Source organism: Mesocricetus auratus, unplaced genomic scaffold (assembly GCF_017639785.1).
Source record: "Mesocricetus auratus isolate SY011 unplaced genomic scaffold, BCM_Maur_2.0 Super-Scaffold_6730, whole genome shotgun sequence".
Taxonomy (NCBI): domain Eukaryota; kingdom Metazoa; phylum Chordata; class Mammalia; order Rodentia; family Cricetidae; genus Mesocricetus; species Mesocricetus auratus.
The window spans coordinates 11,364,082-11,380,588 of record NW_024429184.1 but is presented as its reverse complement, the minus strand read 5'-3'; the positions used below and the strand labels follow the sequence as shown (position 1 = coordinate 11,380,588).

Below are 16,507 nucleotides of genomic sequence, written 5' to 3'. Positions count from 1 at the left end.
GGAGAGTCCCTTCTACCCAGCAACAGAACCTTGTGGGAGGCAACTGTGGCTCTTGTAAGTTTCAAGAACTTCCTGAGACTTGCGAGTTGTTCACTTCCTGAGCTTTTAAATTCTGTTAACTCCCTGTTAACAAGCCTTTTTCCGGGGTAGAATATTTTAATTTGCTGTACAACATACAACATTAGTTAGTGAAGGTACATGCTATATCCTTACCCCACCCTGCCCCACATGACTGATAAGATAGATTTTTACCTGCTGTCTTTGTAACTCTCCTAGATGTGTCCTACCCCAAGTCTATTAGAATAGGAAGCTGCCTGATAGTAACTTAACATTGAGCACATTTAAAAACATTATGCATGCACATATTTTAAACATACAGAAACATTTAAAATTGTAAGATAATATGATCACTTGAACCACTTCTCTCTGCAGTTCTATAGCCCTGCTCCTTCCTGGTCTCCTGACATGTCCTCTGCCCTCTTCCTCAACCCTCGTACTGATACCTGGCTCTCAGAAGATTCCTTAGAATTTTATAGAATTTATACATTATATGAAAAATAATTATATGACATAAGATCACTGTGAATATTACAGGATTTATTCCTCTTGTTCTAAGCATCCATGTTTAATTTCTTTTGTATTAATGAATAGCATTGTATTATAGGAATATAGCATAGTTTATCTGTTTACCTGTTGGAGGACTTTTGGTTTGTTTATTGTTTTGTCTGTTACAAATTAAGCTGCTGTGAATATTTTGGATGGACAAAGGATTTGTTTCTCTTGTACATAACTTAGAAGCTGAATAATGGCATTGCATGTTAGTTATTTACTTTTAAAGAAACTGCCTGTTTTTCAAAACAATTGTTCCATTTCATTCCCACCTAGTTCCTTATGTCCCCGTAGACACTTGATGTAGTTAGTATTTTTAATTTTATTTACTTTAATAAGTCTGTAATGTGCCTTGTAACAATATTCATCTGCCTAATGAATAATATATAGTTAATAGATCATATATATTACATATATAAAAATGCATATATTAAGACAGGGTCTGGCTGTGTAACTGGGGATAGCTTCAAGCTTCTACCTTGCATGCCCTAGTGCTGGGGTACAGGCATTTCTCAGCACTGGTTTTCTCTAAGTGCACTGTCTCTTTTCTTGAGTTGCCAGCTGTTGCTTTAGAAGTTTACTGTATTCATCTACTATTTGTTTTCAAGTGCTACTCCAGGACTTCCCATGTTTAAGAAACGTAAACAGGTGTGTTTCCCCCTGCCTCTCTACGCTGCTGCTCTCCTCCCTCTCTGTGGCCCAGAACACTTGGTTGTCACGTCAGGTGACTTGGTGCTGGTGTAAAAGCCTGTGCAGTGCCCATGTTATTGCATTTCTGGTGCTTACAGACGCCTCTGTGTGATCCATCTTTCTGGTTTTCACTTTCCTCTTGCTTTTAAAGATTTTAACATTGCTTGGAGTACAGTTCTAATTAAATGAATCCTTTTACCTTTTTTTTGGATAGAAAGTTTATCATGTGTAGGATTCTGTAAACGCCCTCCTTTCTGTGCTCTGCAGACATTCAGCTGTCCTCTTACTCGGGTTCCTGTGAGGAATCTTCCTCGGCCCATCTTTGTGCCTCTGTAAGATGTCCATCTGCTCTTGTGACTTTCCTATTGTCACAGTTTCGGGAACTTTCACACTTTCTTCACTGTCACGTGGTTGCAGTTTGTTGAGCTTCCTTGAACCTCTCAGTTTACTGTTGCATTGATGTTTGAGAGTTTTCTGCCATTATCTTCTTCTTGGTGTGTTCTTCTGTCCCTCCCTGCCTTCTCCAAGAACTCCAGACACGTGTGCATTCGCTTTAATGTCACCTCACAGCTAACTGATGCTGTTGGAAAAGGGCTTCCTTCCAACATTTTGAGTGACACCCAATGCTCTGCTGTTGTTTACAAGTCTCTGGTGGTAGTGTCTAATCTGTAATTAGTCCTATAATATATTTTCATCTCACACACTGAGGTTTTCATCTCTAGAGAGTTTTAACTTGGATCTCTTTAATTATCTTCCTTATTGGTACTTAATGTTTCAAACATGTGAAATGCAGTTGTAATAACCTAATATCCCTTTCTACTGCTTTAGCATCTGTGTCAGTCAGGTCTATTTTGCACCTGTGGTTACTCCTCCCATTATGGCTCCTATTCTCCTGTTTCTGTATCTGTCTGATGATGTTTGGTACTGTTAATTGCTGTATGTTTTTATGTTACTATAGTATTTCTTGCCATTATGTTACTAGTTACTCAGAACCAGTGTGGTAATGCTGCGTCCTGCTTTAATGAGTCATTAACTGGAGGCTAGCTGGGATAGCGCTCAGTCTGCTCAATTATCCCTCCTTCAGGAACTCAGCCATTCTGAGTGCCCTCAGTGCTGTGCAGATGAAAGGTTTCCTGTGTTGCTGGTGGAGACACGAGCTGCCTCCTGCTCTGTGTGAGTGCTGGACACTATTTCTTTTAATCTCTTCAGATGATTCTTTCCCAGCCTTGTATGGGTTCCTCACTTCCAGGTTCTAGTTCATTTCCACCAAACCCTGCTCTAACAATAGCTCCTGGGTACCTCCAGGGGTAAGTACATGTTTCTTTTCTCCCCCATGCTCGCCTCAGAACTCTGCTGTCTCTGGACAACAGGACAAGCCAACCAGTCACTAAGATTTTGAAACTGTAGTTAGAGTAGGCTTAACACCTTTCTTCTCTGGAGTAAGGAAATACTAACATTAAGGAATATTTTTTGTGGCCAGTTTTTACAAGGAAGTGAAGGTGCTGGGAACCATTACTGTATAAATCACTGAACAATCATCATGGCCTCTATAGAGATGTCCTCAACCCCGTTTCTCCACAGATGTTGATGTGGAACTTGCTGGGAGCAGACATATCTGAGGCTCACCTTAGAGATTCTAGTTCAGGAGATTTCAGAGCTCATTTGGAAGGAGACTGCCTGTAGGAAGTCTACCCAGTTCTGTAATCTGCACAGATGTGCAAAAGGACCACCAGTCAGGGACTCCGCAGATGTGAAGTGCACCTCTCATGATCTTACTAGGAGGCAGAGGGAACACTGGCTCTACTTTTGTATTTCCAAAAGGGCTGTTTGGGCCGGGGGAGAAGCAATAGGAAAGAGAGATAACGAGGCTAACAGACAACAGTTCAGACGGAAGGGATCAACATGGAGGGCAGGGGAGGTAGCAAACGGCAGGTAAGAAGCGGCTTCCTAACTGGCGTCAGCAGGAAGGAAGCTTCTCTAGGTGTTTGTGAGCTCAGAGGGCTTTAACTTGATTTTTGCTTTAAAATGTCTGTGAAATGAATCTGGACTCTGGATCTCTGACCACTGTCCTAATTGACACAGGGTAGGACGGTGCGGATGACATCTGCAGCATCAGGCTGCCGCCCTCGGAAGGACAGATGTTGCTGCTTCACTTGGCCGTGTCTGAGCTAGTTCAGCCTGGTGCTGTTAAATGTGGAAATGATGCAGTGTCCTGCCCTACTGACGTGCAAACAAGAGGGCTCTGTGTTTAGTATGCCCTAGTTCCCTAAGACTGCTTCTCAGAGGCTACGCCACGCTCCTCTGTGAAGCCTAGTCAGAGCTCTGTAGTGACACAGTTTCCTTTGGGCATGTTTCTTACCCCCTTGCAATTTGAAATTTTCCTTAATACAGAACCAAAAGCAAAACAGGAGCTAAGTGGTTCTGCTCTGCATCATCTGTTAGCATTACACCATCTGCCCCAAGCAGTGGCCCAGCCTCCTCTCTTGTTCTTGCTGTACGTGTATTTTTATATCCTCTTATTGTTCTCAACTTTTCTACCAGCCTCCGCTCATTCTGGGCTCTTACTTGCATGCTTCTCCTTGCTTCTCAGCACTGCTGGGTTCACTTGGCTCTCCTCGCTCCCCACTCCTGTTTGGTAAGCGTCTCAAGATTCTCAACTTCCCATCCGGTACCCTGCAGTCATAGCTGCTTCCTTAGATGCCACGTTCTTTTCTTACTTGGGATTTATTTGCTCACTTTTTAGAAAGTGAAACTCTCTTTAATCTTATCACAGTAATTTATGCTATGACATCATACAGCCTTTTTCTTTAAAGTTGATAAATTAACTTTGCCCAGATCTCATAAACTTGAGTATTCTTTTGCTGGCTGTCAGTCACTCCTTGCTGACGTATGTCTTCCCACAGGGCTTGTTCCTACAGTATGGTTTTATGTTGGTAGGTCAGGTATTTTCCACCCATATCTGTTAGATTGGCTATTTTCATTAATGATCTCAAATTTAACTTTAATATGCTCAGAGTGCATGCTGTGTATAATATCAGTTTTTGAAATTTGTGAAAGTTGCTTTAACATTTTTTATATATGTACTTTTAGTATGTTGAGTTAATGTTCTAAGCAGCTTCTACCAAGCTGTGTTAATCTTCTTGTTCAGACCTCCATACCTAACATACCCTTGCCATTTCTTCATGACTGTGTATTTATTTAAAATCTTTGGACTGGGGAAATGGCTCAGTGGATAAAACATTTGCCCACCTAAGCATAAGGACCAAAGACAGTAGTTGGAAGGCAGAGACAGGGAATGCCTAGAACAAGCCGTCTGGCTAGAGTAGCTGGAATTAGTGAACTCCCGGTTCACTGCCTCAGAGAGTAAAGTGAGGAGCAACCAAGGGAGACTTGATGTCACATGTGTGTCCCCATGTGTGTGCATCACCACACACCCACACACAGTCCAAGCGTGGATAGTCCCACAGAGATGTAGAAAGAGGACAATTTGAAGGTCTGTCAGCTTTTGTGTGGTGTGCATTCTGTCTGTGTTACTATGTATTTCTGAAGAGAGCCTCTATTTCTGGTAATGTGTTGGCTTTGAAGTCTGTTTACTTGACAGTAGTGTTGCTGTAGTTCCTGGGAGAGGGATGGTAAGGTTTGTGTGGCTTTTTTTTTTTAACTCTTTTAGTTTGAGTCATTTTGTATTTTGTTTATCCAGTCTTAAAATAATCTTTATTTTATAATGAATATTTGTTTAATTTATATTTGATATCATTATTGATTATATCATTTGTTCTATTATGTGCTTTCTTTTTTTAATACTATATATATACATATATATATATATATATTTTTTTTTTTTTTGGTTTTTACGAGACAGGGTTTCTCTGTATTGTTTCGGAGGCTATCGGTCCAGCCCGGCCTCGAACTCACAGAGATCCGCCTGCCTCTGCCTCCCGAGTGCTGGGATTAAAGGCGTGCGCCACCACCGCCCGGCTTAATACTATATTTTAATTTTATGTGTAGTGTGTATGTCTGTACACCATGTATGTGCTGTTCCCATGGAAGCCAGAAGAAGTCATCAGATCCCCTGGAAATGGAGTTTCAGATGGTTGTGAGCTGCCGTGTAGGCGCTGGGAATTGAACCTGGGTCATCTAGGAGAAGCAGCCACTGCTCTTATCTGCTGAGCCACTACTACATGTTTTTATCATCTGCTCCGTTGGTTCTTTTTTTCACTTCCATTTTTACTTTACTCATTTTGGAATTGTTTGCTTTTACCAGAGGTTATAGAATGTATCTGTGACTTAGCCATACAGATCATATGGGTCCTTAGAATATTTCAGTTCCATATATGCCCCACAAACTGAATGCTAGCTGTACAGCACGTACAATTGCTAGTGACATGCAATGAAAGAAAATTACTATATAGATTCAAAGTTTGAGGCATGGATTCTAAATATGTTTGATTTGGCCAGCCAAGAGAGCGATGAGGGAAATTGAAAAATTGTATCCCCTGTAGTAGACGATACATAACCACTATAGAAAGTTATTCTGGGGAGAAATAGTTCTTATATTGAGAGATGGTGCTACTAATTTTTTTCATTTACAGCAACTGCGCTCCAATATCCGAGAAATGGAAAAGCTTTGCTTGAAAGCCCACAAGGATGATCTGACTCTTCTGAAGAGGATGGTCGACCCTGTTAAGGAAGCAGCAGCAGTGGCCACAGCAGAGTTTCTCCAGCTCCATTTGGAGTCTGTTGAAGAGCTCAAGAAACAATTCAATGAGGAAGAAGCTTTATTACAGCCTTCCCTGACCAGATCCACAACCGTTGGCGGTAACTATGTCTTATCTTGATCCTACCTATGCTACAGCCCCTCTCCTCGGGGACAACGGAGAGAGGCTTTGTCTGTCCCTGTGAGTCTGCTGGCCAATCCCAAACAGACCAGATATATGTAGCCTGGAAAATTTGCAAGATAAAGTTGTGTGGATTAGAACTTTGGGGCCTCAAGTACTTGCTTGTCCATATATTGAAAAGAAAAGTTTAAGTTACTCCTAAAGATAACATTGTCCTTGTGTGTAGTGTATACCTCTCTCCTCTCCAGTGCAGGGGCAGGCTGTTTGGGAGCTGTTCTTACTAGACTCTGTCTTCACACAGTCAGACCTCTCTCTACTCTCCATTCTCTGAATTTAACTAACAAATGAAAAATCTACGGTGGGATCATGGTGTCAACTTTTGTGAAGCCATAGTCTAAGAAACAGCCTTATGAACACAGTGTTATATCATTTCCAAGGATGTATTTGATAATCCTTGGTGACATTCTGCTAGTGTCTTTCATGCAGAAAAAATGTTTGGCTTATACATCATAGTACTTCAAAGTAGCTGTTTTTGGTTAGTTGGGTGGTTTGATTTAAATTTAAATCTTTAAGTAGTGAATAAATAACTAATAAGTTTTCTCTAATTTAGTTATCTCCTAGAAAGCTTAAAACCAAATTTTTTAGTCACCAAAAATTAAACTTATAAAATATGTTGGTTTTATTGTATAACTGCTCACCTTGTTTCCTTTTCTGTTGTAATTGTTTATCTTTTACTTTTAATTTATTCAATTTCCTTACATTTTATATCTCTTAAAAGACTTTTAATCCTCATGAAAAATATGGGCTGAAAATTAATTAGAAGTTAAAATGGTAACTTAGGGACACTATATCTGGTCAATTTCCTTTTTTTATCTACCAAGGCACTCTGTTTCCACTCCTTATCTCTAAATTTAGATTATTTGAAATGTGTGTATGTTCACTGCTAATGATTCAGTACTTTGCAAGGGAATGCAGAAACATTTAGGCTGCCTAGCACAGTTTCTGGGTAGCCTTTCACCTTCCTTCCTTCCTTCCTTCCTTCCTTCCTTCCTTCCTTCCTCCCTTCCTTCCTTCCTTCCTTCCTTCCTCCCTCCCTCCCTCCCTCCCTCCCTTCCTTCCTTCCTTCCTTCCTTCCTTCCTTCCTTCCTTCCTTCCTTCCTTCTTTTGTAGTCTTTGTACCTTGCACAGTGTTTTACACTTATTGAACTGTTTCATAGATGTATTATAGATCAAGTAAAAAAGGAAATAGATGTATGTTAGGGACAATTTTATCATTTCAGATATGCTGCTACTGAGCAGGCATGGTGCTGTCATATAATCCCAGCACTTGGGTTAAACTAGGGTTAGCAATTGAGACTTCAAGGCCATCCTGGGTACACAAGTGAAGAAAACTAAACCAGCCAAACAACAACAAAAAAGGTGCTTTGGTCACTTCTCTGCATGGCCAGTGCTAAAATGTTAGTGCCCAGCTGTAAAGAGAAGCCTTTTCCTTGTCTGCTGCTTTGGTTTATCCCCCGCCAGTTGCCTGGGCTCTGCTGTGTTGCAGTCCCCAAATAACACACAAGACTCTGTATTAATTATGAAGCTGTTGGCCTTCCTTGTTTCTGACTGGCTATCTCTGACTTAAGTATTTATCCCATAATTGTTAATCTAAGTATTTCTCTTACCTGAGAAGTTTCCAGGCTTCTTATCCCTATGGTGGTTACATCGTGACTCCCTGTGTTTCTCCTCCCAGAGTCCTCCTGGACTCCTATTCCCACCTATCTTGCTTCCCTATTGGCCAACAGTGCTTTATTGACATATACACAGGACTTCCCCCATCATCTCCTCTTTTCTGTCTAAACAAAAGAAAGGTCTTAGCTTTAACATAGTCAAATTATATATAACAGAACAGTTATCAAGTAAGAACACAGTTACAATATTTTGTCTATCAACATTTAGCAAGATTTAAAGAAAATATCATCCATCCCATCCTTGTGAGTCCAAAGTTTTATATGTAGCTTATGTCTTATCATAACTAAGGAAAACTATAACTATCTGTCTTCAACTCCATCAAAGACCACAGAAAGATAATATATAAACACTAGAATTGACAGAGACATCTTGCTGCCTGGACAGTCACCTGACGTTCCTCTGTAATGTTGGGTCATCCATCTTCAGCCCATAGGCCACAGTGTGTCTGGAAGACTTCTCAGAAAAGCAGGAAATTTCAAACTGTCCATCTGCATCAGCAGTCTGTCAGTAATTTTTCTGTGTTCTGCATAAAGTCTCATAGACTCTGCATAGACTCTTCCATGAAGCAGGAACCCTGAAGGACTGTTTGAATTCAGCAGTTACTTTCCTGTGGGTCCTGCATGTCCAGTTTATACAGCAACAGTCAAACAGTCTAGGCAAGAGCAGTTTCTTGCCCAAATGGCTAATCTTGCCATGTTGAAAGCAAACTCCATAACAAGTCTCTTCAATGCCCATCTTCCTCTCAGACGTAATTGGTGATGCCAGGAGCAGACATTTCTCATTGTCAAGAAAAACCCTAAACCATTTTAAATGCCATTTTCTGAAGGTCTTTGAAAGGTTTGAAGACTGTCTATATATCTCAAATATATTTCTGTATATCTAGAAAACCTAACTTACCTAACTATAAGTTCTGACTATTATAAGTAACTATTTATAGTCTGTATTTAATTATGCATTACGTTTTAAAAGATCAGTATAAGCACAATACTTAATCAAGAGGAGAAATATACACATCACAAAAATGACCTTGAATTTGTCTCAATAAATGAAACACCATACCCATACCAAGTATTCATTTCCATACCATAATCCCATTTTTCCTTTAAAAAGAGATTGGCTATGACCATTAACCAATTATAAGCAACCCCATTCAAATGAAAACAAAGATTTATAAACAATAGGGCGTTTGGACATCGCTCATTCCAAACTGCTTCATGCTGGAAGGGGGCGCTGTTCAGACCATGGGGATCACAACAAAACTCAGAAACCTGTATAAGTCCTTATTTTCGGGGTCTGTAAAGCTCCATCATCTTAACTGTTTTAGATGTTGAATCACTTGGGCCATTGCTTCTGGGGGTCTTGGTTCATCAAACCACAGAAGCCTGGAAGGAATCCATGGCTTTCCATTTTCTGTAGAAACATAAACAAAAAGTCCTTTTCCAAGTAACATATCCTTATACTTAAATTTTGAAGTCAAGGCATTTTCAAAAGATCTAAGTTGAATTAATTTAGCAGCATTTATGATCAAGTGTACTTTAGCAGTTGTTCCTTCCTTAGCAATCAAAAAACTGAAAAACACAATAGCATACAGTATCCAGACTCTCTGTGTATTTTCCATTTTTACGTGGCTTATTTATCTATTATTATTATTCTTTTTCTTTTACTTTATTTATTTTTCTTTGAGACAGGGTTTCTCTTTGGAAATCCGCCTGCCTGTGCCTCTGCAGCAAATCCTACCGGCTTGCGCCACCACAGCCAGCTCTTAAAGAATATTTGGGGTCAAGCTTTTTGGTAGTTTGTCATTACTGTTTTCACAGTTCTGTGGTTATCACCACCATGTGGTGCAGAGGAGGCTGCTCCTACCGTAGCATAGGAGCTGATGCCTTTTGTGCATAGGTAGAGACTGAGCTTTCTACTTCCATGTGTAAATGTATACCTAGACATTTGACAATGGTGGCAGTAAGGACAGTGAAGATAGTAGGGTTTTCTGGAAAGAGTAGTTGGTGTCAATCTCCTAATGTAACTTCAAGTGGCCCATCAGTAGTGTTTTTATCTGATGCAAAATACTTGAATTCATCCAGGATTTTTCTGAAAACAGTAACATAATAATTGTTTTAATTTACATTTTATCATTGCATTATATGCATTTATCCAAGCAAAACTATTAGTGGCCAACACAGCTGAGTATGTATCACTAGGGAGTTACTCGTTCCATGACAATTACTATTTACTATAAGCAGAGGACCAGTGTGAAACCTGAGACTTGGCAGAATCAGGAAGCATGCGCATTAAGGAAATAAGAAAAATTAGACAGAAGATGAGGGAGAAGAACCAGCATGTGAAATAAATTTTCAGCAGTATCAATTCTCAAATCTCTCAAGTCATGGAATGTCAGATAATGTAGACATCTAATGACTGCCCTTGGAGAACACAGTGCTGACATGATTAAGGCCGTCATTCTGTTTATACACCACATAGCTAAGGAATAGCTAACCCGGAGTGGAGAGTTCAGATTCTGGCTGCTTGTTCTCTCACCCCAAGTCCACTGTCCGTGGAAAGCTGGGTCTGACAAGCTCCCGAGGTCACAGAGTAAGCCGTATGTGCAGAAACACTTCTAACAAAGGAGAGTAATGAGAAGAGGACAGGGAACGAGCTGACACACACAGGCTCCTGAGGTGCGGTGGTTGGGCGTGTGCTGTGGCTGCCTTCTGGCTATGGACTCTTCTTTCTGTGTGTTTTTACCCTGTGTCCTCTAGTTTCTCCTTACTTTTGCTTTGCATACCCATTATAGTAGCGGCAGCCTACACAGGGAAATGTGTGCTGTTTGCATGGGAGTCAGATGCCTTAAAACTCTTCTTTATAAATCTGACTCTAAATACATCGGTTGGAAACATTCAGGAGCAATCATGCCACATTTCCATGAATGAGATCAAAAATACAAAAATGGTTTCCATTTACAGACAGAAATAATGAATGAGCAGAATAGGGCATCTTATGTTTTCTAGAAAAGAACTGGAATTTAGGAGGAAGCTGTGAGTGTTGCCATTTCTTTATCCAGATCCTGAGAGTTCCAGAAGCCAATCTCTGCCAGTGCTGCTTGATACAGACGCTCGCTTGTGTCTCGCTGTGTGGACTACATTTCCTTCTCATTGCTCCCCATCAGGAGGGATGATGAGCCTGTCCAGGTGGTTTGCGTTCAGAATGGAGGTCCTTGCATTAGGCATGAAGCAGCGCCTCTCTGCAGTCCTGTCTGTCTTCTCCCTTCCCTGCATGCAGAGCAGCCCCTTCAGCAGCAGCAGGAAGGGAGTCTTAGTCCCTTTCCAACAAGTACTCACAGCAGAAAAGACCTCAGTCCTAAAGGTGCTGGTACCTTCAGACCAGCATATAGAATCTGAAGCAGTAGTAGATTTTTTTCCTTGGGTGTATGCATGCGCTGAATGGTTCTGCAGAACTCAGAAATGTTTTTGTCTGATAGTGCTCAGATCCATTTCCTGTTGATTTTAATTTAAAAATCCTCTTCTTATCAAGTTTTGAATTAGAAGTCATCTTATTTTGATAGATAGGTTTATGTTCAATGATGATCAGTAAATGTTAAGGTGTCAGAACTTGAAAAGTTTTAAGAATGCCTTTGACTTTAGTTTTGTAGAGAAACACTACTAACTGTGTGAAGGTTAGAGGAGGTTCTCCTGTACTGGACTGTACTTCCTGCTAGAGTCTTTGCTGTTCACAGAGAGCAAGTGAAAAGAGAAGGCAGAGCATTGTCAGTCAGTTTACTTATCACTTCAGCCAGAGGGACCTAACAGTCTCAGGTTTGTTTGAATGGATAGCCAGTAACAAGGCTTTATATCCAATTGTAAGGTTAGAAAACACACATACCACACATACACACCACACACACAGTCACACTCACACACACTCACACATACACACACACCACACACACGCACACACTCCACACACACTCATACCCCTTTACAAGTTTGTAAGAGTTCATAGTCAACAGATGAACAGTAAGGTACATGTTGAAGTAAATGAATTGCAGACGTAGAATTGAAAAGAGTTCTTTCTTGACAGTCATGCCTTGAATTGATTTGTGATGTTCAGAGTTGTAAATTAACAACAAGGTTTTCTATGGAAAAGAAAGGACGTCTTTGTTGTAACTAAGACACATACGTAGTTTGGTTTCAAGTGAGATAGAAATGACCTAATTATCTCTTTTTGTACTGACAGAAACATTTCATGTTTGTTTAAAATGTCAGATAATTCCCATCCCTGTTTTTTATATCTGATGATCTTTTCTTGTTTTATAGCCCCCACCTACTCCAGTTGAATCTTCTCTAACAGTGTATCGTTTGTGGCTTAAGGTCTTTAGAATAAGCACAGTTACAGAGTTCTACCTCTATTCTGTCTAATACTGATCAAGAAGTTACATGGAATGTGAAATAAAAAATAGCTTATAGGTTGATTCATTTGTCTTGATTGAAGTGAAAATTAAAAACTTTTAAGCATTTGGAAAAAATAATTGAAAGCTTTCAAGACTGGCTCTTTACTGTAATGTTATAAAATGTACTCTGAGTCTGATGGTTTATTCTTTAAGATAAAATCATAAACAATACAGATGGCACTGCTTAGACTTAATAGTAAAAAAAAGAAAGAAAGAAAGAGAGGACAGGAAGAGGATACTGGAGGTTCCAGGCAGAGGGCCTTGGGCTGGTCATGATCAAAATATATTGTTGACAAAGAATAAATAAAAATGTTCTTTTAAAAATCATATTAAAAATCTATATGCTATATGGGCAACGTGACACTCCTGTAATCGCCTATATAATCTCTGTATATTTAGAATTGAAAAATAACCACTATGAATTCTGACGTCTGTATTGTCATCTTTTGTTCAGCTGGTTATGCCCTTTCTGATCAGTTCAAACAAGCTTTTATCTAAAGAATAAAGTGTTCATTAACTGAAGATAAGATAACCACACGGTTCTTTAAAGTATCGTTCGCTTTTAGGCTTGGCTGAAAAAATGGAAAGGAAAGGAAGTAGGAATTAAATCAGTTTGGTCTGACTGACTCAGGAATAGGCCAGGTCACGAGACATCATGCCATTTCCTAACAGACCTGTCAGCCTTCAGCAGCCTTTTGTTGTCAGAAAGGCCTTTCCTCGCTCGGTGTCCTTATCCTTGGCTGGTCTGTCCCTTCGTGCTTTGATGATGCCAGCTTCCGATGGTATCTGAGCTGTCACTTTTCTCTTGAGGTCTTTGCTCATGCTGGCCTCTCCATCTAGCATTTATTTCCTCTCCTCTTTGCCTAGTAATGTCACCTTTTCAGAATATGTGAACTACCTGCCACAGCAAGCTAGATTAGAACTCCCTCCAAACTGTCTCTGTTATCTCCAGTGCAGTCTCCTCTCTTTTTTGTGATCACCCCTTTGTATGTCTGATTCTTCTAGAATGTAAGTTCTTTGAGAATAGAACTCTGTATTACTCATTTTTTCATTCTTGATACTAAGACAACAGTGTTGAAGTTGGACCAGTGAGATGGCTTAGCAGTTAAAGATGCTTGTCACCAAGACCTGAGTCTGATCCCTGGGGCCGGCATAGGAGATGGCCTTCCCCTACACCACCAAGTTGTCCTCTGACCTCCACAAGTGCATCGTGGCACAGATACTGTTAGATACTAAACAGATACTGTTTAGAAAGGTCAGTGTGGGATTGCAGGTGTTTCGAGTTTAAAGTAGAGTAAGCAGAGGTTCTGGTGTCCTCAGCGCCTGCGCTGTCGCTGCCCTCGAGCTGGAGGTCGTCATTTTGCACTGATGTGTTGTGAAGCCACCAGCTTCACTCGAGTCTGCCAGCTTTATCCTGAGTGTCTTCTTCACACTACGGCTAAACTCGATCATGTCACCTCCAGCTTCCCAGCAGCCTCCAGTCCCTCTTAGCAGTTTGGTAGTGATCGTGTGGGAAAGACACAGCCCGTGGAAAAGCCTTCTGACGCCCCAGGTCGTCTCTCCTGACTGCCTGCCTCAGCCTTGTCTTTAGTCTTCAGAGCGGTCTGTGCGTCAGCGAGGCCGAACGCCTTCCAGCGCCAGGGCGTTCTCCTTGAGTTAGGCACCTTGGGCATCTCCCCTCACTCTCTCCTCCCCACCTGCCTTCTTTTTCTTTTCCTTGGGCTTCAGCCTCAGAACCCCTGAGCACTCTCTCTCCACAAGTGTTTAATGCCGGTCTTCCACTCAAGCACATCATACTGACCTGTGGCGTAGTGTTGTCAGATAATGCTGACTGGACTTGACTGTTAGGTTTCTGTTCCACAGGTTCCATGGAAGCTCTGACCGTGATAGTAACAGTGGCAGAGGCAGAGGCAGGGCCAGGTTCTATGCAGAGTAAACAGCAGTTTCCTTTACAAACAGGAACAGCACGCCCCCACACCAGGCTTCTGAGACTGGTCTTTCTGAGCAGGCCCACAGTGCTAATCTTAGCCTTATGGTGTGGTCACTTCATGGCTGGTTTTATAGCCTACTGTTGTGTCTCTGTTAGGCATGCCACAAGTGTCAGTTTCATGAATGAAAGATTAACCAAACCAGCATGAAGACCCAGAAAGATTTGAAGGTAGATATTTGTAGTATATATTACCTTGTTATTACGGTAGTATTTAGTAAATAGTTTTTGTGGGTTGAAAGTTTTTAAAAACTAGAAAGGAAGTAGAAGAGACCGTGGAAGAAGAATGAACGTAAACAGAGTTACGTGTCCAAAACATTCCTAGGGCAAATGTGCTCATCGCTGATGCGATTGTCCCCAACAGAGCCTGCTGTTAACTGCTACAAACACATAATTACATCACTTCCCTTCTTTACGAGGACATCAAAGTGCCCGTCCATAGAGTAAACCTCAGCCTACTGTTTATTTATTATTGTGTGTGGTGTTACAGTGTGTGTGTGGTGTGTGTGTGAGAGAGAGTGTGGTGTGTGTGAGAGAGTGTGTGTATGGTGTGTGTGAGTGTGTGTGTGGTGTGTGAGTGTGTGTGTAGGTCAGAGGACAGCTTTGTGGTGTCTGTTCTGTCTTTCATCTCTATGTGGGCTCCAGGGCTGAACTCTGTCAGGTTGGCTCTACTTTCGTGCTTTTGACACCTGTTGTATCTGATCCTTGTTACTAAAATACCTAAGTCCAAGCCTGAGGATTTGGCAGCAGAAGAATCTCTACTGTTTCCTGCTGCTGTCTTACGGAACCCTGGCCAAGTGTAGTAGTTCACATTGCCACCTCTTCCCCCTCTATCTCTTGCCATTCCGTTGCGTGAGGAGCATGGATAGGTCTTGCTCAATGCCTTTGCATTGACTCACTTAAAGAACAAACTGCCCAAGGATACATACGCTGTTTTTATAGATTGATCCATTTACTTTTAGCCTAAACAGAATTACAAGTTTCCTGTATGCCAGTTGTCTTTGGGGCGGTTTGTGCTCTGTGCTTTCTGAGAAGCAAGGTCTAATGGCCTGTGTTCACCCAGGAGCACTCCCCACTGCAGAGGCCGGAGCTGCGTCTCAGAGTCTGACTCAGATATATGCCTTGCCTGAGATTCCTCGAGACCAAAATGCTGCCGAGTCCTGGGATAACTTAGAAGCGGTACGTTAAACATACTTTCTTCTTGCTAACCGTGAGATGGGAAAGTAAGTAATGTCATTTCTCTCTTTCTTTTTAAAGGATTTAATTGAACTTAGCCATTTGGTCACTGATTTCTCCCTCCTAGTGAATGTAAGTATGTAACTGAGGTTCAGAACTGATCAGTCACTGTCCTTTTTATTAGAATTTTAATAGAAGACACATGTTTTTAAAACATTTGCTTTTGTTTTGTGTATATGAGTGTTTTGCCTCTGTGTGTGAATGTGCAAGACCTGTGTGTGTGTGTGTGTGTGTGTGTGTGTGTGTGTGTGTGTGTGTGTTGCCCACAGGCCCTGACACTGGAGTTACAGATGGTTTTGAGCTGCTATATGGGTGCTAGGAACAAAACTTGGGTCCAGTGCCAAAGCAGCAAGTGTTTTTAACTACTGAGCCTAGATTATAATTTAGATATGGTATTGAACTATGAATATGGTCCCTAAATCAATATAATAAATAGTATGTAAAAAGTACTTTGCTAGATTCTCTGCATTGGAAGTCTGGCAAGGTTGCATACAGGCATAATTCAAGTCCACTTGCTGCCTTTGGGGATTCCATAGAAGGAGGAGGTGGTTTGGGACTCTCAGACTCAGTTTTCAAGCATGCTAACTAAGTGCTAAGTGAAGTGTAGAAAGAAGTCTCATGAGCCCAAGAAGAGGCATGTATTCCAGGAAGGGAGGCATCAGGATTAAAGCTACCATCACAGAGCTAGTGTTAACATGAGCCTTGAAGAATGAGTAGATGTTCATAGAGGGCCTCAAGGGATGCACTTCAGATCAGCTGAACTAGGACAAGACATAGTGAGCTCTGTGGACTGTCAAAGAATAGTAAGTGTACCTATTACCCAAATCCTGCAGTACCAGAGGCAAGCCAGGATTGATGAGGGCCAACTTGTGCTGCTACTGAATTCGGGGGGCTTTGGTGGGCCTAAGGGAGCTGGTACAGACTAAAGGAGCTGGTACAGACATGTGACCAAGCTGAAGTCCTGTCATC

General features: G+C 41.2%; 1 protein-coding gene across 3 annotated transcripts in view; it reads left to right on the top strand.

Annotated features, from left to right (window-relative positions):
• Positions 1–16,507, top strand: part of Stx17 (syntaxin 17) — a 51,705-nt gene that overhangs the window by 25,131 nt on the left and 10,067 nt on the right. For all 3 annotated transcript variants that reach the window (XM_040738567.1, XM_040738564.1, XM_040738570.1), the window contains 3 exons: positions 5,892–6,117; positions 15,366–15,481; positions 15,560–15,610. In XM_040738567.1, the coding sequence (XP_040594501.1) occupies positions 5,892–6,117; positions 15,366–15,481; positions 15,560–15,610 (393 nt within the window). The remainder of the gene's footprint in view (positions 1–5,891; positions 6,118–15,365; positions 15,482–15,559; positions 15,611–16,507) is intronic.